The following is a 27421-nucleotide window of genomic DNA, read 5'->3' on the forward strand; positions in this document are numbered from 1 at the left end:
TGGCCAATACTAAAACCCCAACTCAGCTCTTAAAATTGTTGAGATGCGTGTCAGTGAAAGTGTGGTCTGCGGTCTCACCACAAGAAACAAACAGACACTGAAAATACAGGCCACCCAAAAAACAAACCAATTATAAAGCCCAGAGTATCTCTCATAAATGTAAATATGGCTTGAGTTTGCTGTAAATCCATACAGCAGAAGAGACTAGAAACTAGAGCTAAGAGATTCCACTGAAAAAAAAAAAAAAAAAAAAAACATACAAGAGTTTAAGTTGGACTGTAACTATTTGTCAAGGAATAATGTCGGAGATAAGCTTCGAGTCTTTATACATCTCTGAATAGAAAACGTTTAGCACATTTTTTCCCAACCTTTTCAACTGTATGCAAGATCCAAAACAGAGTGAAACACGGACAAGTATAGGCTACTTTGGGCTTTGGGTGTGGTTTTAAAAGGACAAAAACACACCAAAAATATAAGAAAACAGCTTTTGGTTGTCATAACACCATGTCCTTACCAGATGCAACAAGAGATAAATGTTATTTTTCCCTAAAGGCATCTTCTTCTTTAACCTTTCAATGGCTTATTTTGTGTGTGTGCGTTTTTTTTTTTTTTTTTTGGTTTGTTTGTTTTTTGTTTTGTTTTGTTTTTCAGCAGAACTTCAAAAGAAGTTCCCAAGAAAAAAAAATATATATAAAATGCATGCCATTTAAATACAGGGTACACTCACTAAGACCTTTTTTTTTTTTTGAAAATTCAGCAAGAATGCATAAAAAGATTCAAAAAGTTATAATTTTATTTATTTTTAATGTTTTTGTAAAGACATGGTACAGATTATTTATATTTTAAATAAATGCTGTTCTTTTCTATTCATCAAATAATCTTGGGGGGAAAAAAAACTGCATCACAGTTCCACAAAAATATCAAGCAGCACATTAGAATGATTTCTGATGGATCAAGTGACACTAAAGACTGGAGTAATGACTGATGAAAATTCAGCTTTGCCTTCACAGAACTGACATTTTATTTAGTGTTATCACATTTCACAATATTCCTGTTTTCACTGTATTTTTTTCATCAAATAAAACAGCTTTGATGAACATGAGACTTTTTCCAAAAAACATCTGCATCTGGTTTACAGTTCATGTGTTAAGTGCAAGTTCACAGGAGTAAAACCTCCAGATATGAGAGTGATCCAATGGAGTTAATCTACAGTACAACTCTACAAGAAAATGATGCTATTTTGTGACTCTTACACAAACGGACATTAACTGATAACCAGACCTGCTGACCCTCATACTTAATACCATATGTCAGCGAGCACTGGAAGCATTGAATGCCAGCCTGCATGATGTCAACAAAAAAACCACATCGACACAGCAGACAGTCATGACTGCCTGTATCTTTTACCCAGACGTTCACCTGCAATTCCAGCTAATCTCTTGCTTTCATAATGATTGCACGGGTTCTGTCAACAAGCTCATCTCCATTACCTTAACATTGTGCAATGCTGTTTAAATTGGCACCATTCTGAATTCATTTCAGGTTACCATGTAAGTATCTTCTTAAGAATATAAACACAAGCACACTTGTCTGACATACTTAAAGGGATAGTTCACCCAGAAATGAATATTACCCCATGATCACCCTCAAGCCATCCTAGGTGTATGACTTTCTTCTTTCAGATGAATACAATCTGAGTTATATATATATATATAAAAAAAAAAAAAAAAATCCTGGCTCTTCCAAGCTTTATAATGGCAGTGAATGGGGTCAGGATTTTGAAGCCTTAAAAAATGCATTCATCCATCATAAAAAGTTAATAAAGATCTTCTGAAGCGAAGAGATGCTTTTTTGTAAGAAAAGTATTTATTTGTAAAACTTCCGCTAACTGTCTTACACGCATTCACAGGAGAGTGGCGTTCCAGCAGATGACTTTCCATAGGCGAATGCGGTGACAAACACGGAAGTGCACAGGAGAGAGCAAATTACAACACCAGTCACAAATTATAAATACAGAACAAAGGATTTGTAAAGATAAATGTTGGAGGATTTCAATATAAGCCAAGAGGAGACAGGTTTTCCTTTGCTGTAAACAAAATTTATGAGACTAGCAAATTCTCAGCATAGTTCACGCTACTGCACCTTCATCATCCGCTGGAATGCCACTCTCTCATGGACGTGTGCATGACATTTAGCGAAAGCTTTTTACACAAATGCATCACTTTGCTTCTGAAGGCCTTTATTTGTTATAGTATTAATTCATCTTTGTTAACATTAGTTAATAAAAATACAGCTGTTCACCGTTACATTCATTTTAGCTAAGGTCCATCAAATAACATTATTAGATACAACTTTTGAATAATGTATTAGTAAATGTTGTAACCAAGATTAACTAAGATTAATAAATGCTTGTTAGTTTATGTTAACTAATGGTAACACAGAACCTTAAAGTATTACCATTGTATCTAAGATTTTAAAGACTATCAATACTTTATATTATGTAAGTATTATATTATGTTCTACATATTCTTTTGACGTATATTGAAAAACTTCATTTGAATGTTGTCTATAAACAAATAATAGAATATACAGTATGCTAATAAATATATAAATTTGAATGTTGTATATAAACATAATAGAATAGAATATACAGTATGCTAATAAAATCATTTCTTAATTCAACACTTTTTTTCTTAATTCAAAAGAAAATGCTAATTTATTAACAATATCCTTTTCTGATAAGCCCATGCTGCTATGGTTACGCAGGTTTGTTTGCATTAAACTCACAGCCATGAGAAAAGAATGTTGTTCCCACAACATATGATCTTGAGGCCTAAACTTCACAAAGCATGGCCACAATATAAGGATGTTCCTTTGAATTAATATGGTGTGGCCTCAACTTACTATAATGTTCACACTAAATTGTATGCTATGGCCATGACAAAACTAAGTGAACTGAGCATGTCCCTTCCAATTCACCGTACAAGTCATATCAGAGTAATCAAACACCTATTTCATTATGCAGCATAAACTTATTTCCATCATGCAATATTAATAATTTTGATTGTTTCTGTGTAACCTGCAAAGAATATACAGAGGATGGAAAAAATAACAGAAATTACCATATAACAATATTGTGATATAAAGGACGTATTAAGTAGTAGTACAGTTCCAAACACACAACTTTGCGATGCTGTTTGTTGAATGTTCATTGGAAACATTTGTCCCATTGGGAAAAATCACATGGAAATTGTTGATGCTCATATGGTTGTGGCTCGTATCATGTGAGAGACTTTTTATTTTCTTTCCTTTTATATACATAGCTATTGCAGCAACATTGAAAGCTCTCAAGTTTAGGATGAAACTTCATGCAATTGCTGCCAGCTCACTGTGCAGTACAGTCCTGCCATATACCAACTGCTTCGACACAATCATCAGTATAACTGACACATGACGTGTGCAATGGTTCATGACCAGCCAAGTGTCTGAACTCTTACAGTGACCAAAAAAAAGTTCTCAACAACAGTCATTAAGTTCCTCAATTAAGTTTAATACTTCTTTTTTTAATAACCTCTAACTTTATTAACTTAATTATCTCAAAGTTAACCACCTCTGTCATACTGTGTTTGTGTTATTTTGTCCACCTCATATAGGACTGCTATGTAACTTATTTCTGACAGCACCAAGCTCAGTTCAGCCCAGTTCATGGTTAAACACAGGAAATCTGCATATTCCCTGTCTTCCTCTGGGTGGGTTGCCTGTTCCTGGTGTGCCTGTGAGAGAGACTATTTTCATACACACAGTTGGAAAGTACTCAGAATGGCATTTAGAGCATTTCCCCCACCTGTGTTCAGTGTGTTCATGAATTTGTGTGGTTGTATGGTGTTATGCATGTTAAGCATACAATGGCCACTGTGAACACAATGTTGTCATTCATCAGCTTTATGAAAGGTACAGTTGCTGGGTTAATATTCAGATATTAATATTAAATTCCATTTGAATTCTCGTATCTATCTTTATATACTGTATGTATGAATTTTAAGAAAGTGCATTCTTAGATTAATTAAGAAGTATTGTTTACAAATAAGGTAAAGTTACCAAAGACAATCAAAAATATGTCTGCTTTCTTCCTATTGGCAACCCTGAGAACCGCTTCTAGGAAGGTTATTAAATTTGGCACACAGATAGAGGACAGTATAAATATTAACCATAGCAAATCTGGAGTCTCTATTTCTATCTCTATCTAAGCCACTAGTGTAACCAACAGTCCAGGATTGCACTGATGTTTAAGCTATAATTTAAATATATATATTTTTTTTATATATAATTTATGCCGTGCAGTGATTTTCAATTGTATGTATCACAGAATTATTATGGAGGCAGCTGACATTAATGAAAGAATTTGCAACTGTACTCGCAAACTACAATTCCTGTTCATTAATAATGTGAGAACCAGACCCATCATAAACCTAAATAAACTTGATTTCATTAAATTTATTGAAAAGTGTTGTGTAGTAGTAGTTATAGAATATGTTTGTGGTTGTAATTATTACAGTAGCACACACAAAACACTAGCTGTTCAGTGCTCCAGTGCGGTCAGCACTCACACTACATGCGTAACGTGCCCGAGCCTAACTGAACTATGCTCTGGCCCACCTCTTCCAAGTGAGCCAGGGATAGCTAAATGAACTGCGCTCAAGCACGGTATGGAGTGATCACACTAATCAAACAAACCAGGCTTTGGGGGTCAAATGTGCTCATGCAAGGTTCAAAACGCCTAGTGTGAATACACCATTAGACCTTGCTGGTAAAAAGTCATTAAAAGAGTTCTGATAGACCAAACCATTCTCGTATTATGCATCAACGAATTTGACGAAGAGTGTGCCAAAATAGAAGAAAAGCACACCCTCTTTGCTTTCATTATTTTACAAAATCACATTTTGTTGTTATTGTGAGTGCACACAAATAGAAGTAGACCATTCACATATTCGAAAGATGTATTACTCTTATTTTAAGTTAAATGCAATTGATCGCACAGGCGCCTCCAAGTTGACTGTCATGCAGTGAGCACGCTACTGTTCAGCTTACGCACTCTGCACAAACACTTAAATAGTGTACATTTTTCTGGGTTAATGTAAAAATCGAGTGGCTATGTAATGTTGCTGCTACTTACATGTATCAGATAATAAGCCACATTTGAGGTCGATCATCAAAATCAACGTTTGGATGCCATGACTGATGTACAGTACTGTAATTCCTACATAGACCAGCTCTTAATGATCTGTCCATCACGCACTGGTGTCAAAAGTATTCACATTCATTACTCAAGTAGAAGTATAGATACTAGGGTTTAAAAAGACTTTTGTAGAAGTTGAAGTATCAACTCACGCTTTTTACTCAAGTAAAAGTGTAAAAGTACTGGTTTCAAAACTACTTAAAGTATAAAAGTAAAAGTAATGTAAGGAGAAAAAATGCCATTAAGAACAAAAGCTTAGGTCGCGCCACAGGGCTCTATTGTGCACTACTCCACCTTCTCGAAAAAACATTTTTCTAAAGGCCATAGGCCAGAATGACTATAATGTTTTATTAAAATGTTCATGTTAAAAAATTTGGGATGCACTAGGCTACCTGTTTCAGCCACATATATGCCCATTGAAAAATGAACGCACTTTAGTACAATGCAAAAGCATTAAAGAACTAGAGATATGATGACTAGTTGCCTAGTATTGTAATGGAGTATTGTACTATTGTAATAGTATTGTAATGGAGCAAAAAGTCAAACTTCAGAGAATAGAAATGTCATCAATAACCTTTAATGGAATGTAAATGTACATCCAAGCTTAGCTGCAGGAATCTGCGAGGGCAATGGACAAGAAAACTGGTGTACCCAGGGCAGGCTTAGTAACAATTACCCTTGTATGGTTGTCTATATACAATAAACATTAGTGCTGTCAAAATGAATGATTAATCCAAGTGATTAATCAAAAAATAAAAATGAAAATTAACTCATAATCCTAATACCTTCTTGATTGATAGCTTCCTGTATTCGCTACATAGGTCTGCTATGTCCAGTGTTTGGGGGGGGGGATGGGTAACGAGTTACAAAGTTGGTATAGCCTACTATCACAACATTGTCAATCGCAAACGCTAATTTATTCAAACGTCTCGCTACCAAACTACCTACAGTAGCTTAATTTTCGGAGGAAGAAGAGAAAGCACCCATTTGGTAAATGAGCCAGTAGTGAGAAATAATAACTTTTAAGACATATATTTTTTGATAAACGAACCCAACATTGGCTATGTCCTTGCTGGAGTGTGATGTGATTTGTGTCATGTGCAGGTGCGATGGATCGCGTACAAACCAATAGGGTGTCGCAATGGTATATGTTTATACTTCTCATCCAACCACAATCAAATTCACTTTATTTTTTGAATGATGACAAGCCAGAATGAAAACAAGGCGAAATGAAATAGCAGTAACGAACCTATTTTTAAAATGTAAGGAGTAGAAAGTATAGATAATTGCGTGAAAATGTAAGGAGTAGAAGTAAAAAGTCGGCTGAAAAATAATTACTCCAGTAAAGTATAGATACCTAAAATTTCTACTTAAGTAAGGTAACAAAGTATTTGTACTTCGTTACTTGACACCTCTGCCATCACGGACTACATGATTTCACCACTTCCTGTGGATTTTTTTTCTTTCTGTGATTAAGCGACTAATTTTCATCAACTAAGCCTCTTCTCACAAGATTGGTCTCTTTTTAGATTTTGTATGGCATACCAAATTGAACGGTACACAGTTTTCCTATTTTGGTGATTTTGGACATCGACCATTTTGAATTTTGTATTAAAATGCTGCATTTTACAAAATGCATGAGTTTTGTGCACCAGTCCATGAAGCAGCCTATGGAGATTTGGGCTTGTACCACCTAATGATCATAAGATACCACAAAATTTACAAATATGCTTACAGCTTACAGAATTTGGTTCTTTGTATTCCCTGGGTCCTAAAGAATCCAGAGGTTTATATTTTTCGACAGTCCACCATTTTGCCTGTTGTCCATTTTTATTTAGGTCAAAAATCAAAATTTTCAAACTTTCTCATACTAGACCATTTGTGCAAACTTCACCAAATTTCACACAGATCATCATCAGACCGTGCTGACACACACACACAAAAAAGTTATTAAAAGCTTTTTGATATCTCTAACCATTTTTGTAAAACTCATTGTCAATTATGATGCCAAAATATATTTATTTCTGCAATGCCTTGGCATTCTGATACCAAACTTTGTATGTCCTTGTCGCCCCACGCTGACCACACCATATTAATTTGGGAGCAGCTTCACTAACTGGTCAAAAGTAATATGCAATTATTTCACAATACAAGCTTAAAATCAACAGCAAATGACTTTATTTTTATTTATTTATTTATTTTTATTTTTATTTATTCTTTTCAGTTGACTTGATGCTCCCTGCCATTCTTGACATGCTTGCTCCTCATTTGGCCTCTGTGCTCAACTCCTTAACTGTTGATTATTAAACTTGCCCCATTCAACTTGCCCCCCAACCCCTAGTTTACCAGAGAAAAACTATTTTTTTTTATAAAATAGCCTCCAGACTTTCCCAGAAAATCTCCAAATATATGAGCAAATGAACTCAGTATTTTTCTCTCAGCTCCTCACTGCTGATCCAAAAACAATACGAGACTTGTTCTTTTGTTCTTGAAAGCTTCTGAAAGGAAGGGAAGCTGTATTTGTTGTCAATTTGTCAAATGAACATAAGAACACAAGATCCCACCAGATTGTTACAACAACTACTGTATTTTTTATAAGAACATGATTCAAGTTTAAAATAAATAAATAAATAAAAAAATTCAAATCACATTTTACTTCCATAATGTGACTGAATGTTTAAAAAAAAAAAATGCTACATATTTGTGTAAGTGTATTTTGTCTAAGTTCGCTAGGAGGGATTTTGAGTGTTTTGTATGTTGACATGATGGAGGGGAAGTCTCAGCACCTGGTATCATTTCCTGCAGTCTTATTACAGTATGTGACATCTGCAAGTTGCTCTGAATGGGATCCATGATGTTTGGCAGAATTTCAAAGAAAAGGTCCCATTCATCTCTCTCCTTTTCCTTCTCCTCCATCTTCTTGTGGTCTGAGTGGTTCTGCTCTAGAGGTTGGGGTTGTACAGAAGGATGGAGGTGGCCGTTGGGAAGGGGGAGTCTAATCTGAGGATCACTGAGTTGTGTATTAATAGAAATGGGGTCTTTAGGGGAAGAGTCATTTTGAGGAGACACTCTAGAGTTTTGCTGTTTAGAGTCAGTATCTATTTGTTGTGACTCTATATAGTGAACATCACTTCCTGCTTCCACAGAGGACAATTCTAAAGAAAGGTTTTCACTCCCACTAAACCACACAAGAACAGTGACACACCCACAAAAACAACATACATGAGCAAGACAAAACAGCACACCATGTCAAACAAAAGAACATGCAACAGAGGAAAGGGATATGGAAAGGAAAGTAGTATACAACAGAAAGGAGGGACAAAAACAACACACACACAAAAACAATTACACTGTGTGCTTTCCATCTGGTGACAATATATAGAGGCAGAGTTCAGAATTCACTACAAGGTTGTTTGTGCTGAATACAGACAACCAATTCTCTATTTTTTTTATTTTTTCATTTATTTCTATCGGCTCATTTTTGGAAACATAATTTCACATTGGATATTCAATTGTGTGTCCTCATATCTGCCATTTTATTAATTGCTTGTTTTCACATTTAGATTTAAAAATAATAATAATAATTTATTAACACTGTTTAATCTAATCTTTAACAGTTATTACAATGAAATTATTTTTTATTGTACAATGTAATGTTGTAGCAAAAATTGTTTTATATTTAATATTGCCCATTTATCATTTTGGGGGTCATAAATAATTATCAGTTATCAGCAATATTCACTGGTATTGAACAATATGAACTGAATACTACAGAAATAGTAGCATGTTAGTAGACAATTCTGAACATAATACTCCAAACAATAAATAAAAACACCTACAGTTGCACTGAATCCAATTACAGGAGATTATCATTTGAAACATTAGCATGATGTTTTCAGGTACTGCAAATAAGCATTTTAATTTCATATTGGAAAGTCCCTGTCTGTGTTCATAGTGTCAGTCTGATAGCTGTTCTGGATCAGAGCAGTCTCTAGATCTTAGACAATTAACGCTCACATCTGGTTTGAATAAACCACCCCTCACAAACCACAGCACTACAAAATCAAAACTGCAAAATAGAAGACGAGGAAGATGACCAAAACCATGTAATCCCTTAAACTGTCAAAATATTGCTAATCACTTATAAATAAAGTTTTCATCCACTCATGAGGACACAGGTATAGATATGTGTGCTGTAAAAGTGTTTTTGTGGAGTTTGGCAAACAGTGATAGTGTCTGGAGTGTGCGTGCTTCAGGAGAGAATATATTTATTTATTTAGAGATTTATTTATTTATTTATAACTCTAAATCCCAGAAGGTTAGGATTTTGTTGCAGGTACAGTGGGTTATAACTGCATGAGACATAACTGATTTTTATAGAAATAATCAAGATCAACTGTTCTCAGAAATGGAATTTGAATCTAACCAAATGCCTGATCTTTGACCTCCTTACATAAAAGTAATCATGTCTTGAGCATAGCAGTTTTCCCTTTTACTCTTTACAGATGTCTGCTGGAAAAGTTCAAAAATCTTGGAACCCAGACCGAATATTAATTTATGTAGCAAGTCACTGTATACACTGTACTCCGAATTTAAACAACATTACCAGATGGTAAAAACAATTGCTATATCAACATACCAGCAACTCAGATTAGATTTACCTGAAAGGTCTCTCTCCTCCAACAGGTGAGGTTGCATTACTCCAGCTTTTGCGGCTGTCATCTCTGTCTGTGCAAGGGCATCGCACTGGTGCAGGTATGTATGAGCTCTGGTTACTCTTGTTGGGCAGATACTGGTTGAAAGGAATGGCATTCCGGGGTTCACTGCAGGAAGTTCGCCGGACCAGCATGTCATCCTTGCGCACGTCCGGCATCTTCCTCTGGGGGGTGTCACACTCTGAGTCGCTGCCATGGCCTGCAGTGGAATCAGTGTGAATTAATTAGTGGTGTTACAATCATCTTAGCACATGTTAATAATAATTGTTTTTATAACTGTATTGGCATAAGATGACTTCAGCTTGACTTTCAGCTAAAATAGAATGGTTAATATCATTGACCAGAACAGTGACATTTATTTAGAGTGTTTTGACTGTGTCAGAGTCTATTTTGTGCACAAAATGTGGATAAGCTACAATAGGTAAACATTTAAAATTTGTAGCTGAAAATTAGCTGAACTACCAAGATGCAGGTCATTGCCAAATAACTTTACTAAGACTGGTTCAAGCTGAGAAAATTACATCCTGGACAACATAAAGAGTTCCATTAACCAATAACCCTAATTTAATTGTTGAAAGTTAAATGTAAAAAAATAAAAATAGAAAAGTATTTCGGTGCATCACTAAGGTTTACACTGAATGAAGGATCTGAATTATATCTAGTAACCATTAAATCACAAAAACTTGTGTAACGCACTGGTAATCACACACAAACCAAAGTGTCAAGTGTCACTTATGCACAGACAAGAAACTCACATTTTCACCAGAAAATGCCAGAAATCTAGTCTGTAATGAAGTTTTAGCTATCTAATACAGGCAAGGTTAAAATTCTAATATATAGTGTATAACTGTAGATTTCTGTGGTAAATAAATTAGATGCAGGAGTTTTACAGGGAACATTTTTAGACAAGGAAGGAATACAGAAGGTAGGGAATTGGAGGAATACAAACCATTAACTCAAGCACTCTAGAGTAGGCTATAAACAAACCTATTTAAACCCACATTAGCCTGTGTCTCCATTTAACAGTAGTGATCTAAAAAAAAAATTAGGACCTGAGGTTTGAATAGACTATTAACTAGTCTTTATGAAACTGATTTTTAAGAGTAATAACTGTTTTCAGGAGAACCTGGAACAACCTCCCACTGCAACTCTCCTCCTCACCTTTCATCTGTGGCCACATTCCCAGGCAAGGTGCTCTCCACATGTTAACCTGTCTGTTTGACAGCATTCTTTAGCTCAGGGTTAAACACACCAGTGCAGAAGAGACAATATAAGAAAGTACAGCAGTTTACACTACTCAGTTGGTCATCTAATTAGTGTTTATGCAGTCTAATAGCAGAGCAGGTGGAATGATCTTCCCACCACTATCCGAAATGCGGAATCCCTGACAATTTTCAAGTGACAGCTGAAAACTCATAAATTTACTGACCCCAAACTTTTGAATGGTAGTGTATATTGTTAGAAAAGATTTCTATTTTAAATAAATGCTCTTCTTTTTAACTTTTTATTCATCAAAGAATTCTGAAAAAACGTATCATAGGTTTTAAAAAAAAAGTTTCCAGCATAATAAATCAGTATATTAGAATAATTTCTGAAGGATCATGTGACACTGAACACTGAAGTAATGATGCTGAAAATTCAGCTTTGCATCACAGGAATAAATTAGATTTTAATGCAAAATAAAATAGAAAAACATTATTTTACATCATAATAATATTTCACAATATAAATATTTTTCCTGTATTTCTGATCAAATAAATGTAGCACTGACGAGCATAAGAAACTTAAAAAAAAAACATTAAAAATATTTCTCATCCCAAACTTTTGACCGGTAGTGTAAATGTATCAGGAGAGCAGAGGGTTAGGTCCATCCATTTTCCCTCTAAAGAAAGCTTTATTATTATATATGCTGTTTTATTTATTTATTTTTAAACAATGGACTCTAAAAAAGTCTAAAGCATAAACTTAGTGTTATTTTCATGGGACATGATGATTATAAAGTTCGTTAGAAGGTTATTATAGTTAACTAGAAACTAAAACCATAAAAAGAAAAAAAGAATCATTATTTGAAAGCAAATAAAGGTTAACTGAAATAAAATATTAAAACTTAACTTTTTTTTCAGCTTGTTGTCAAGGCAACATTTAATTTCTCATTTTAATTTAGTCTAATTTGACATACTAAAATAAATCATTTAAATAGATAAATAAATAATAAAAATTAATAAAAACGTTTATTTTTAAATTAACATTTTTAAATTAACAAATAAATGAAAAACACATTTGTTAAAAATTACTCAAAATTACTAAAATTAAAATAAAAACAGAAAATATAAAAATGAAAATGAATTCAGTTTTATATCAGTGATACTAAAATAACACTTCTGGGGTACTGCAGCACAAGCAAACAAAGCAAGTGTTTACACTTACCACAGCTTACACTTAAAAAAAAAACAACAAAAAAAAAACTGTTAGACAGTATTCTGAAGTATGAATGCTATATAGCGTACATTCTGTTAATAAAATTAGGGAAGTTTTTATACACATCTTATTAAAACGTTAACCTCTTGATATATTCTCATAATATATCAATATATTGCCGTTCGAGGAGAGGAGGAGAGTTGCAGTGGGAGGTTGCAGTGGGAGGAGAGTTGCAGTGGGAGGTTGTTCCAATATATTGCCGTTCCTCATGAAGTGCTTCGAACGGCTAGTCATGCACCACATCAAGTCTGCCCTCCCCCCCTCCCTGGACCCATTCCAGTTTGCATATCGGTCCAACCGGTCGACCGATGATGCCATCTCAACTACCCTCCACTCAGCACTCACACATCTAGAGAAAACACATCTAGAGAAAAAAGACAGAATGCTGTTCATAGACTTCAGTTCAGCATTCAACACAATCATCCCTCAACAGCTCATTCACAAACTGGTCGAGCTGGGGCTCAACACTTCGCTGTGCAACTGGCTGTTGGACTTTCTGACTGGAAGACCTCAGGCAGTACGTGTCGGCAGCAACACATCCAGCACCATCACACTGAACACTGGGGCCCCCCAAGGATGTGTGCTGAGCCCCCTCCTCTTCACTCTGCTGACACACGACTGCACACCGTCACACAACTCCAAACCTCTTCATTAAGTTTGCGGATGACACGACTGTGGTGGGTCTCATTAGCAACAGAGATGAGACAAACTACAGGAGCGAGGTGAGCCGCCTGGCCAGGTGGTGCAGTGACAACAATCTCTCTCTGAACGTGGAGAAGACGAAGGAGATTGTTGTTGACTTCACACATTATTCTATAAATTCACATCATAATTTGTTTGAGAAAAAAACATTCATTTAAAAACAAAAAAATAACTCATCATCATCATCAATTTTACACAGACCTTCCCAACTACACCATTTCATTTTAAAAGTACAAAGATCACACATAGCTTTGTAAAATCTGAAATCAATCAAAATTCTTACTTTAAGTAACGATTTAAAAACAAAAATAACATCATCATTGCTTTTTTTTCTCTATTTTGTTTTTCCTACTCATGTATATTGCCAACTTCACTTGTCCCAAAATAAAATTCAACAATTGAAAAACAACTCGCTTTTTTTGATCATATTTAAAACTAAAAATAAAAGTCTCAGGATAAAAACACTCTTTAAACTTATTACACAGTTTTTCTACCATCTCAAACAAAGGTCCAAGTCTGATACATCACATCAAAACATCAAACAAAGACTCTCCACTAAAAACAAAAAGTACAACCTGATTTATTTTTCGGATCTAAAACTGAAATAAAAGAATTCACTGCAACAGCTCCATGCAAGATTCTCCACTGCAAATCCCCTGTTCTTTTTGATAATGGTGGCTTGTACAATACTGTCCATTCAGGTCTTACCTCAACACCCAACTTTAAAACAGCACGCCAAGGGGTATCAACTCTATTATTCAACTTTTTTTTGTTTAGAACGAGCACACACATTTTATACAGCTCTTTTCCAACACATGAAAAAAAATCAACAGATAAAAACTTCCTTTGTTGAATAAAACATCCCGAACACTCTTCAAATTTTGGTTGAATTAACAAACAAGGAAACAAATCTTCACTGTCAGGGATATTAGTCCCTAAAGAGAATTCCTCCAACATCAATTTTTCTTCATCCGTAAACACTTCTTTTAATTTATTCAGATAACGAGAAACTGAGCGAACAGATCCAATTCCAAGCTTTTCAGTAAAAGTTTCTACAGTCTGAAAACCAGGCCCAGTTAAACACAATAAATGTTTTAAAACATACATTTCTGCGTCTTGTAAACTCCTACTAAATCCTGGTAGGAAAATAGGTGCAGAAACATCTAATCTTGCATTAAAGGGATAGTTCACCCAAAAATGAAAATTATGTCATTAATGACTCACCCTCATGTCGTTCCAAACCCGTAAGACCTCCGTTCATCTTCGGAACACAGTATAAGATATTTTAGATTTAGTCTGAGAGCTTTCTGTCCCTCCATTGAGAATGTATGTACGGTATACTGTCCACGTCCAGAAAGGTAATAAAAACATCTTCAAAGTAGTCCATGTGACATCAGAGGGTCCGTTAGAATTTTTTGAAGCATTGAAAATCCATTTTGGTCCAAAAATATCAAAAACTACGACTTTATTCAGCATTGACTTCTCTCCCGGGTCTGTTAGGAGCGCTTTCACAACACTGCAGTTTAGTGATATCCGATTCGCGAACGAATCAATCGATGTAACCGGATCTTCTTGAACCAGTTCACCAAATCGAACTGAATCGTTTGAAACGGTTCGCCTCAACAATAAGCATTAATCCACAAATGACTTAAGCTGTTAACTTTTTTAACATGGCTGACACTCCCTCTGAGTTCAAATAAACCAATATCCCGGAGTAATTCATTTACTCAAACAGTACACTGACTGTACTGCTGACCGAGCCAGAATAACGAACGAAACATTGACTCGTTCTCGAGTCAAAAACCGGTTGCATCGCTTTTCGGATCACCGGTAGTGATGGGAAGTTCTGTTCTTTTCCGCGAACCGGGTTCTTTCGAACAGTTTGATTCAATAAACCGGTTGCCGAAAACGGTTCACCAGTTCTTTTGCGCTCGACGCAATGACTTCATTGGCGATGATTGCCCTTGATTCAAGCCTTCGGTATACCCGCGCTCATAACATTAGCACAGAATCAGTTCAGAATCAATCACCAAAAGAACCAGTTCGGTTCAGACGCACTGTGTGTGTCAGTCTGAATCACGCTGAATCACGCATGTGCAGTATCATCAGCTCCTCGGTTCTCGAACCGGACGCGTCCGACAGAAACGGTTCTTGACTCGAGAACGAGTCAATGTTTCGTTCGTTATCTGGCTCGGCTCGGTGTTCATCTTCAATTTTCTCTTCACAGCAGTTCAGTCAGTGTACTGTTTGAGTAAATGAATTACTCCGGGATATTGGTTTACTTTGAACTCAGAGGGAGTGTCAGCCATGTTAAAAAAGTTAACAGCTTAAGTCATTTGTGGATTAATGCTTATTGTTGACGCGAACCGTTTCAAAGCGATTCAGTTCGATTTGGTGAACTGGTTCAAGAAGATCCGGTTACATCGAGTGATTCCTTCGCGAACCGGATATCACTAAACTGCAGTGTTGTGAACGCGCTCATAACAGACCCGGGAGAGAAGTCAATGCTGAATAAAGTCGTAGTTTTTGATATTTTTGGACCAAAATGGATTTTTCGATGCTTCAAAAAATTCTAACGGACCCTCTGATGTCACATGGACTACTTTGAAGATGTTTTTATTACCTTTCTGGACGTGGGCAGTATACCGTACATACATTCTCAATGGAGGGACAGAAAGCTCTCGGACTAAATCTAAAATATCTTATACTGTGTTCCGAAGATGAACGGAGGTCTCACGGGTTTGGAACGACATGAGGGTGAGTCATTAATGACATAATTTTCATTTTTGGGTGAACTATCCCTTTAAGTATCAAGGGTTCATTCAGTAACCAAAAAATTGAGTGAAAATTTTCAGTCCTTTGAATGTGAAAAAGATTCCAGATCTTAAAAAGATGTTGATAAAAAAACGGCAATTTCGAGAGATCCAAACACTGAGGGTCCATTAGGAAAAGAGATTTGTCCATTCCGAAGTTTCCAACAGTCTTAAGTAGGGCACAACTGATTGCTCTCCAACTCACATTCATCGGTCCATCAAGAAGTCTTTGTAAAAAATGTAGTCGGAAAGCAGCAATCCTGTTCTGTAAGTGAATCAAACCCTGGCCTCCTCCTTCCTTAGGTAGAAATAAAATACTCTGTGGAATCCAGTGAAGTTTGTCCCAAAAAAAATCAACAAAAGCCGCTTGAATTTTGGCTATTAGATTCACAGGAGGATCAATACAAACCAGTCTGTGCCATAAAAAAAAGAGGCAACCAAATTATTTACAATAAGCGTTCTACCCCTATAGGAAATGTTGGGTAGAAGCCACTTCCATTTATCTAAACTTATCTAAACGTCCTTTAACTTTTTGTAATACACCGTCCCAATTATTTTGTAATAAATTATCATCTCCCAAAAAAACCCCTAAATATTTCAAACCCCACCTATTCCAGCACAAACCTTCAGGAAGACTTGGTTTCCCTTACTTCCAATCTCCTAATAAAAATGCTTCACTTTTTTTCCAGTTGACTTTTGCTGATGATCATTTTCCAAAATCCTCTATCAGTCTAGATAAAACATGTATATCACTTTGTTTGTTAATTACTATTATGAGATCATCAGCACAAGCTGATAAACAAAAGTCAAATTCACATAAAGGTATCTTGAAACCATCTAAATTATTCCTGATTTTTTGTAGAAGGGGTTCAGTGACAAGAGAATACAACATTCCAGATAACGGACATCCTTGTCTAATACCTCTTCTGACCTTGAACGGAGCACATAAGCCACCATTAATCTTAATTATACTCTCTATGTCACTATAAAGAATTTTAATCATGTTTAGAAAATTTTCATTAAAACCAAAAGCCTCTAAAATATTCCATAAAAATTCATGCTCAACCCGATCAAAAGCTTTCTCTTGGTCAAGAGACAACAGACCACAATTAATATTAAATAATTCGGAAACCTGTATAACATCTCTAATTAAAGAAATATTGCCAAATATTGACCTACCAGGTATACAGTACGTTTGATCTGAATGGATCACCTGTGTCATTACCTTAGTCATTCTCTTAGCCAAAGTTTTAGAAAGTAATCTATAATCACTGCACAGAAGTGATACCGGCCTCCAGTTCTTGATCTCCGAAAGATCCCCCTTTTTCGGAAGGAGAGTAACTACTGCCCTTCAGCAACTCAACGGTAGCCCACCCTTCAGCAAACTGTCGCTGAATACCTCTAGCAGGTCAGCTCCTAAATCCGACCAGAAAACCTTCAGAAAGTCCACTGGAAGCCCATCTATACCTGGAGCTTTCCCGGACTCCATATCATGGAGTGCCTTATACAGCTCTCCCAGGGTTAGGCTATATTCCAGTTCTTCACTGGACTCCTCTGAGGTCTTTGGTAAATCCTCTAGAAAAGGAGATTTTCCTTTATTTTCCGGCTTAAGTTCACTTTTGTACAGGGATTGATAAAAACTCATTGCTACTTCACGAATCTGTCTGGGATTATATAACAAATTGCCATCCTCAGAACGTATGACATGAATTAAACGTTTCTGCCAATTTTTCTTCTCATGACCAAAGAAATACTTGGAAGGTGCATCCATCTGATCAATGTTTAAAAAATGAGCACAAACTAAAGCACCTTGTGCCTTAAACTCTAATAGCTCTTTAAGTTCAGCTTTTTTCCTAAAACAAGTTTCCAAAATATTACTATCACCCGAGGATTGATACAACATTTGTAAATCTATTAATTGTTTTCACGAAATTCTACAGAACGATTAAATTCTTTTGTAACATTTGGAGTATATTGTTGTGTGAATTGCTTTATCTGTACCTTTCCATAATCCCACCATTGCTGTAAGGATTTAAAAGATGTTTTCGTGTCTTTAAAGGATTTCCAAAAAAATTTAAAGGATTCAATAAATAATTTATCATTTAAAAGACTCGTATTAAAATGCCAATAAGCACTTTTGGATTTTCATAAGAAGCTCTAACTTTTAACAGTCTGCCTTAAACAACTTCAACTACATCATACGAAGTTGGTTTAAACTTTTTATTAAATAAAACAGCCACCCCACCACTTATATTTGAGTAATGACTTAGAATGGATAATCCACTAAATTCCTTCATCCAGTCAACCTCATTCTCCACACTACTATGAGTTTCCTGTAAAAAAGTTACGTCTATATTTTTCTGCTCAATTTCCTCAAAAATGTGTGCTCTTTCAAAACTTGCGACATTTGTGGCATTGTGCTGTGTGATAAAACTTCACATTTTAAAGTGGGCTTTTATTGTGGCCAGCCTAAGGCACACCTGTGCAATAATCATGCTGTCTGATCAGCATCTTGATATGCCACACCTGTGAGGTGGATGGATTATCTTGGCAAAGGAGGGGTGCTCACTAACACAGATTTAGACAGATCTGTGAACAATATTTAAGAGAAATAGGCTATTTGTGTACATAGAAAAAGTCTTAGATCTTTGAGGTCAGCTCATGAAAAATGGGGGCAAAAACAAAAGTGTTGCGTTTCAGTATATTGTTTTCAGTTATATATATATATATATATATATATATATATATATATATATATATATATATATATATATATATATCTATATATATATATATATATATATATATACATATATATAAAAGCACCAAACCATAGAACCCCCCCACATATCAAATCCCAATTTAACCCCTGCTTATAACCTATATATAATTGTTCATGAAGGCTGCAAGTGAAAAACGCCTTATATTCAGGTGTGCATAATTATTAAGCAGGTTATCTTCTACAGATAAAATCTCGAGATGGACTAAAAACAAACTCCCAAAACTTACTGCCAGATTCTGGAAGATAAATTCTTCAAACAGTGGTACAAGAGGATATGGTGCTGGTCCTTCAAGAGTCACTCAAAATGTATCTGTCCATAAAGCCTATAAAAAATTTATATATATGTGTGTGTGTGTGTGTGTGTATATATATATATATATATATATATATATATATATAAATATATACACACACACACACACACACACGGCAATTTAAAGGGTTAATCCAAACCATCAAGACTGTGAAACACATACACAGAACAATATATAAAACTTACATATATAAATATTCTCCTGCTATTGTTATTTGCACTGCTTGCCACATGTATAGTTTATCTATCTCTGTCGGTGACGAGGGATTCACAAGTGATAAATGCAGGGAAATAGTTAGGCTGACAGAGAAGATTTCAGAATTTCACGCCGGCGCTAATGATGTTCGACTTCGCCAGTCGGAGATCACTAAAACTAAGCATGATGTCAGACACTGTAATATGCTCTGGTCTCCTCCCTGCTTACCATGGGTAATGAGATGCATAGCAGATTGTCATCACTCAATGGCTGGATGTCTAAGTGGTGCCCGCAGAATAACATAGGTTTCATAGACAATTGGACGAGCTTTTGGGGCAGACCTGACCTGCTGAAAAGAGATGGTCTTCATCCCTCCTGGGGTGGTGCCGCTCTTCTCTCTAGAACTATGGCACATAGTCTTAGAGTTTGTACTTGACTAACTGGGGCCCAGGTCAGGAAGCAGACTGACTGGGTAAACCGACCGTCTGCTAGCCGCCTCACGTCACAGAAGTCAGTTAATTCTCAGCACATAGAGACTCTTTCACCTAGATATCACACTATAGAGACTGTGTCTGTTCCCCGGGCTAGAAAATACAAAAAACGCCCAAACCAATTTAAGAGCAACAACTTAATTGAGGTTCAACAAATCAAAAACAGATGCAATATGGATAAACAAATGATAAAGCTTGGCTTATTGAATATCAGGTCCCTTTCTACGAAAGCACTTTTTGTAAATAATATGATCACTGATCATAATCTAGATGTACTCTGTTTGACAGAAACCTGGCTAAAACCTGATGATTACATTATTTTAAATGAGTCTACACCCCAAGATTACTATTATAAACATGAGCCACGTCCAAAAGGTAAAGGGGGAGGTGTTGCTTCAATTTATAACAATGTTTTCAGGATTTCTCAGAGGGCAGGCTTCAAGTATAACTCGTTTGAAGTAATGGTGCTTCACATAACATTATCTAGAGAAACAAGTGTTAATGATAAATCCCCTGTGATGTTTGTACTGGCTACTGTATACAGGCCACCAGGGCACCATACAGACTTTATTAAAGAGTTTGCTGATTTTACATCCGAGTTAGTGCTGGCTGCAGATAAAGTTTTAATTGTTGGTGATTTTAATATCCATGTTGATAATAAAAAAAGATGCACTGGGATCAGCATTTTTAGACATTCTGAACTCTATTGGGGTTAGACAACACGTCTCAGGAGCTACTCATTGTCGAAATAATACTCTAGATTTAATACTGTCACATGAAATTGATGTTGATGGTGTTGAAATTATGCAGTCAAGCGATGATATCTCAGATCATTATTTAGTTTAGTGCAAACTTCATATAGCTAAAACTGTAAATTCTACTTCTTGTTACAAGTATGGTAGAACCATCACTTCTACCACAAAAGACTGCTTTGTAAGTAATCTTCTTGATGTATCCCAATTCCTTAGCATATCCAAAACCTCAGAACAACTTGATGATGTAACAGAAACTATGGACTCTCTCTTTTCTAGCATCTTAAATACAGTTGCTCCTTTACGCTTAAGGAATGTTAAGGAAAACAGTCTGACACCGTGGTATAATGAGCACAATCGCACCCTAAAGAGAGCAGCCTGGAAAATGGAGCGCAGCTGGAGGAAAACAAAACTAGAGGTATTTCGTATTGCTTGGAGGGAAAGTAACCTATCCTACAGAAAAGCATTAAAAACTGCTCGATCTGATTACTTTTCGTCTCTTTTAGAAGAAAACAAACATAACCCCAGGTATTTAATCAATACAGTGGCTAAATTAACAAAAAATAAAGCATCAACAAGTGTTGACATTTCCCAACATCACAGCAGTTTTGGGGTATTTTCTCCTGATAACCCCGAAAAGAACTTAAATTACACTTTCAGTTTTGATCGTACAGATAAGAGCAATATATCAATCGAATCTGTAAAGGGTCTACTTTTTTTGTATACAGACATAATAACAACAAAACTTTGTGCACTTATAAAATAAAGATAAGAAACAAGGAGTGCTGTCTGCAGCCTTTGTCTGCGCTTAACTTAATTTACAAACGCATCATTAAAATGAACTGTAACTCAGTGAATACTCAACACAGAGACATGAGAGAGATATCTATAGAAAGCCTGACATGTCTACTTTTAAACTAAACAAGTGCTGCCGAAAACAAATATTCTGTGATAAAGTAATCCATATGAAAAAAACGCGATGTCCGTTTTTCATGTCTCCCTTCATTATCTTCTAATGCGACCACGCCCCCCGCGCTGAACGCGCTTTTGAGATTCTAATGTTTCACTGAAGCGCGGCTTGAATACGCCCACACAACAGAAGACAACGCAGCGAGACTGTTCTTCAAGTTTTTTTTATTTTACTGTTTGCTTCGCGATGAGAGGAATAAGACATAATTCACCCCAAAAAGACGTGATTTGGTTGAGGATGTGAGATTTGGATTTCCTCAGAAAATACTAAGCACCTCAGTATTTGAATGAACTCTTGTTACATTATAGTCCTCCACGTCCGCTGCGTTCTCAAAACTCTGGCAATTTGATAATACCTAGAATATCAAAGTCAACTGCGAGCGGCAGATCATTTTCCTATTTAGCGCCTAAACTCTGGAATAACCTACCTAACATTGTTCGGGAGGCAGACACACTCTTGCAGTTTAAATCTAGATTAAAGACCTATCTCTTTAACCTGACTTACACATAACACATTAATATGCTTCTAATATCCAAATCCGTTAAAGGATTTTTAGGCTGCATTAATTAGGTAAACCGGAACCGGGAACACTCCCCATAACACCTGATGTACTTGCTACATCATTAGAAGAATGGCATCTATGCTAATATTAGTCTGTTTCTCTCTTATTCAGAGGTCACCATAGCCACTAGATCCAGTCTGTATCCAAGTCAGAGGGTCACTGCAGTCTCCCGGATCCAGTACATATCCAGCCCAGATGGTGGCTCAGCACCTAGAAAGGACCTCTACAGCCCTGAAAGACAGCAGAGACCAGGACAACCAGAGCCCCAGAGACAGATCCCCTGTAAAGACCTTGTCTCAGACGACCACCGGGACAAGACCACAGAAACAGATGATTCTTCTGCACAATCTGACTTTGCTGCAGCCTGGAACTGAACTGCTGGTTTCGTCTGGTTAGAGGAGAACTGGCCCCCCAACTGAGTCTGGTTTCTCCCAAGGTTTTTTCTCCATTCTGTCACCGATGGAGTTTTGGTTCCTTGCCGTTGTCGCCTCTGGCTTGCTTAGTTGGGGACACTTCATTTACAGCGATATCGTTGACTTGATTGCAAATTATTGCACAGATACTATTTAGACTGAACTGAGCTGCATGATGACATCAGTGAATTCAATGATGAACTGCCTTTAACTGTCATTTTGCATTATTGACACACTGTTTTCCCAATTAATGTTGTTCAGTTGCTTTGACGCAATCTTTTTTGTTTAAAGCGCTATATAAATAAAGGTGACTTGACTTGACTTTTCACGGCATTTAGAAGATAACAATATTGTGCATATTCATTACCGTGATATATCGCATTACTGAATACGGGCACGTCTACTCATAACAATGGATGCACTGTATTGTACACACTGGACGCACATGCTCCTGGTGTAATGCAAAATATAGAATATGTCCTTAAGAGTTAGAATTCAAACATGAAGACAAACATTCCCCAAACTGCTGCTCGACTCACCAGGATAATGCTTCATACAAGCTGAACAAACAGATGGCTTGTGTAGACAACAAAAGTTGGTGATGTGTTCTGCAGGTGCCCTCCTCTAACGGACACTATGGGGACTGCCGCCAGCAGGACCAGTGTCTGACGCACTGTGAAACTAGGGATGCACCGAAATGAAATTCTTGGCCGAAGCCAAAGCCGAATAATAATGAAATGCTTGGCCGAAGGCCGAAGGCCGAATACCGAACGCGGTGTTTCGCATTTTTTCCATTTATTTTGCCAATTTTTTCACCATTACAATAATTAAATAGTAAAAATTTGCTTTTTACTATTTTGTGTTGCTTTTCAGATAAATAAACCAAATAACAAAAATACAATTTCAAAATATTTATTTAACACTGAACATTTTTGAACATTCCAGCAAATATTATACAAACAAAGCAAAAAAAAAAAAAAAAAAAATAAATAGTAAAAAAAAAAAAAAAAAAAAAAAAAAAAAAAAACTCATCCATTTTTGAAGCCCCCCTTCTTGAATAGCCTATGTTAGGCCTATAACTGACTGCTGAAAGAATGTAACTCTGTATGTCTACAACAACAAATGTGCATTGAATAGTGCAAAAAAATGTGGATGAACCCACAACAAATGAATAACTGTCCTAGACATAAGCCTACTTAGCCTACTTCTTCAGGAAAAGTGGCAGGTTCTTCTTTATGAAAAGTAGCTTCTCTGCTTTCTCACATGAAAATCGGTTCCTCTTCTCATCGATGACATGAGATGCAGCACTAAACAGTCTCTCACTGTCGGTGCTTGTGCATGGAGCAGACAAGTACCTGCAGAATAGTTGAACATTTTATTGCAGTTTTCTGACAGTTGCTCATTTCAAAACGAACAATGTCTTCAAGATAATGAAATGGTTGAAACCCAGTGTAGGCCTACTATTTTACTACACTGAAAATAGTTAAATTTTCACAAAATACATAATATAAAATATAGGTAGTAACACTTTACAATGTTTGTTAACATTATTGCATGAACTAACAATGAGCAATACATTTGTTATGGTATTTATTTATCTTCGTTAATGTAAGATAATAAAAATATTTAGTTCATGTTAGTATAAGTGCATTAACAGTTTTAACAAATAGGCCTACCACTTTTGATACTTTTTAATTCAAAAATTACAAATGTGATACTTAATTTTAATACTGTATTAGTAAATGTTAACATTAAGATTAATAAATGCTTTTAATAAGGGTTTTTCATTGTTAGTTAATGTTAAAAATAGAAACTACTTATAAAGTGTTACCATAATCCAAAATATAAATAAAATCTTAAATTAATTTCCCATACAAGTAGCCTACCTGCGTGCCATCTGCGCCAGGTCGGGAAAGCGGCCTTGATTGGTCCTCCAAAATTCGAGAGGGTTATTGCTCCTGGGGATGGGGACTTCTGAGAGATACCCATCTAACTGTTGAGCGGTCGAGCTTGTCCTCTGTCTTGCAAATGGGTTATTCTCTTGGAGGATCTCATCGAACATGTCAGACAGCGAGACTGTGCGCGGCTCATCTGTAGTACGAGCCCGTTTACTCTCTGCGCTGTTTTCATCTCCTGCGCTGTGCATCACCTGACCGTCTCCATCACCTAGCGGCTTTCCCAAATCCAACTCGGCCTGGATCATTTCTCGTGTGCGCATCTTTTTCCCCACATCCAAGTAATGATCTTTATATCGTGGATCAAGCACAGTCGCGATGCAGTACAGGGGTTCTGAGTCCGCCTGACTAAATCGTGAGCTGACAGCTTCTAAGAGCGCACTTTTAGTTGTTTTTACTCCGTGGTCTGTTTCAGCCTCTTTGTTTAAAAGACGCTTTAGTGCTGCAAGTAAGGGTATGACGTCTGCCACAGATGCATCAGATGAGCTTATCTCTTTTGTTATCTGCTCAAAGGGGGCGAGAAGAGAGAGAACGTTCTCGATTAACACCCACTGGTATGCGGTGAATGTCGCGGGCAGGTCATGATCTGCTATGTATGTAGCCAAGACTCGCTTTTGCGCAAAAAGGCTTTCCCAGCATATAATATGTACTGTTCCACCTTGTGCTCACATCTTGTTGGAAACGTTTTTGTGGCATTCCGAACTGTTCTTGGATAGATTGTAGGCGCGCATAGGCAAGCGGTGAATGTTTAAAATGGCCAACAATTTTCCTGCCTATCGCTATCACACATCTGCTATACTGCGCTGACTCAACAGTCCCTCGTTGACCGCCAGTTGAATTGTGTGTGCCATACACCGTATGCCTTTCAGATTGCTATCTTCCATGGCTTTAGCCATATTTCTTGCGTTGTCACTTACTACCGCATGCACTTTAGATCGGTCGATACGCCAAGTGTCAAACATGTTGGCGAACGCCTCAGATATGGCTACAGCTGTATGGGACCCTCTAAACTCTTGTGAGTGAAGCACAATCTTTTGTAGCTTAAAATCTGTGTCGATCCACTGCGCAGTTAAACTCAGCATACTAGTGGGGCTCATATCCGAGCTCCAAATATCAGTCGTGAAGCTGAGGGCTGCAATATCTGTAGCCAAAAGCTCATGGACGTTAGTTGAAATGACGTTATACATCTCAGGTAAGCACACGTCTGAGAAATGCCATCTACTAGGGATGGTGTAACGGGGCTCAATATGGTCTATAAGCCTGCGAAATCCAACACCCTCTACAACAGAGAATGGTTGATCATCCAATGCGATGAATTCCATTATCCTTTTAGTAATACCTTTAGCTTTTGCACTTTCATTGGCAAACTTTTTTGCCTTTTCTAAGAAGTCAGCCACAGATGGAGTGGGTGTCCTAGGACTGGGAGCTACTTTTCTTTTCGCTGCTGCTGTTGCCGTTGCCGCCGCCGTGTCTTTCTCGTACTCTGCATGATGTTCGGGTGGTCTTTGATTTTAAGTGATAAATTAAACTTGAAGTGCTGTACGTTTTTTGCAGATGCACCCCCTCTGGACAATTCAGCAGAACAATGTCTGCAAACGGGCGTTTTTTGCCTCTTTCTCTGACACTTTAAAGTGCTTCCACACTGCTGACATGTTTGCTGCATAAAGCGCGCGCCTCTCACTCTACGCGGGTTATTTGATTGCGTCATTAAAAATGTCATTGTTCGGCAAAATTTATTCGGCCTTTTTACTTATTCACCGAAAGTGCGTTTTTTGGCTATTTTCGGCCGAATAATTTCGGTTGCCGAACATTCGGTGCATCCCTATGTGAAACAACTCCAATCCAATTGGTACATGTAGCCCATGACGTCATAACATTTATATAAATGTTATGACGTCACGGGCTACGTGTACCAATTGGATTGGAGTTGTTTCACAGTGCGTCAGACACTGGTCCTGCTGGCGGAAGTCCCCATAGTGTCCACTAGAGGATGCTGCTTTAAGTACTACAATGCATCTCATCCTCATGGACTGCACCAGATTTGTTGGTTCTTGAACTGTACTGCACTCACCAAGGCACTTGCAAGTTCTAAAACACGTCTCCCTGTTGCACTGTCTTAGGCATCTTACATTATGGACACTGCAGTTCATTACTCTGGCTACATCTGTAGTCCTCATACCTCCTGGCAGTAGGACTATGGCATGTTCACTAAGGTGACCAGAACCCTGGGCATCTTTCTTCTGGTGTTTTTACATCTTTGAACCTAACTCTCTTCAGTCTCTCTTCTGGTTGCTGTTCTTGTGGAAGACTGGAGATACCTGGTCTGACAGTGATGCTGCTGGACCTCAAAGTTTTTAGTTTTTAACTTTTTAGAGAACTCTTCTAACCACAAATAAGTCAGACTAACATTTCTGTAGTTCATCATTCTTCAGCTCCGAAGAAACTGTTGTAACTTCAACACCACTTAACTATCGAACCATCAAAGTTGATATAAAAATTTGGATGACTAGTAATTTCTTACTGCTAAATTCTGAAAAAAAAAAAAAAAAACTACAAACAGAGGTTTTAATTATTGGACCAAAAACCTCTAACCCTTGATGACTGCTCTGTTAATTCTTCGTCATCAGTTAGAAACATAGGCGTTCTTTTTGATAGCAATCATTCTTTGAAAACGTCTCCAGGTTATGCATGTAATGCTGGTTCCCCAAGAGAACGAGATGCTGTGTCGAAACGCTATGGGATTGCCTTCTGTGTGACCACTCTCTGAATCACATGTGTAATCAGTACAATGGATGGGCAAGACATCACAGGGTGGTGATGTAACAACCAGGAACCTTAAAAGCCCGTGCGGTGGAACCGGTGTCAGCTTCTAGGAATGAAACAAGCGCTCGCAGGGATCCTGGAAGAATGGCACTTAGACGCAGCGTCTCGTTCCTTCAGGGAACCAGGGTTACATGCATAACCTGGAGACGTTCCCCTTCAGGAACTTGAGCTGCGTTGAAACGCTATGGGAATGAGTATGCTCACGCCACCAAACTTACAA

General features: G+C 36.9%; 2 protein-coding genes across 14 annotated transcripts in view; both read right to left on the minus strand.

The window, feature by feature from the left end:
- The window catches only part of limch1b (LIM and calponin homology domains 1b), a 235788-nt gene that overhangs the window by 80583 nt on the left and 127784 nt on the right, over nt 1-27421 (minus strand). For all 13 annotated transcript variants that reach the window (XR_006156392.1, XR_006156391.1, XM_042737758.1 and 10 more), the window contains one exon: nt 9898-10150. Coding sequence is in view for 11 of the 13 variants with exons in the window: in XM_042737758.1 (XP_042593692.1) it covers nt 9898-10150 (253 nt within the window). In the remaining 2 variants the exon portion in view is untranslated. The remainder of the gene's footprint in view (nt 1-9897; nt 10151-27421) is intronic.
- Nucleotides 23565-25002, minus strand: LOC109045810 (zinc finger BED domain-containing protein 4-like). Its single transcript, XM_042737767.1, has 2 exons — nt 24310-25002; nt 23565-23778 (listed from the first exon to the last, which is right to left on the minus strand). The coding sequence occupies exons 1-2, from the start codon at nt 24639-24641 to the stop codon at nt 23625-23627; spliced, it is 486 nt and encodes a 161-aa protein (XP_042593701.1). The 5' UTR covers nt 24642-25002; the 3' UTR covers nt 23565-23624.

Source organism: Cyprinus carpio, chromosome B14 (genome assembly GCF_018340385.1).
Source record: "Cyprinus carpio isolate SPL01 chromosome B14, ASM1834038v1, whole genome shotgun sequence".
Classification (NCBI taxonomy): Eukaryota; Metazoa; Chordata; class Actinopteri; order Cypriniformes; family Cyprinidae; genus Cyprinus; species Cyprinus carpio.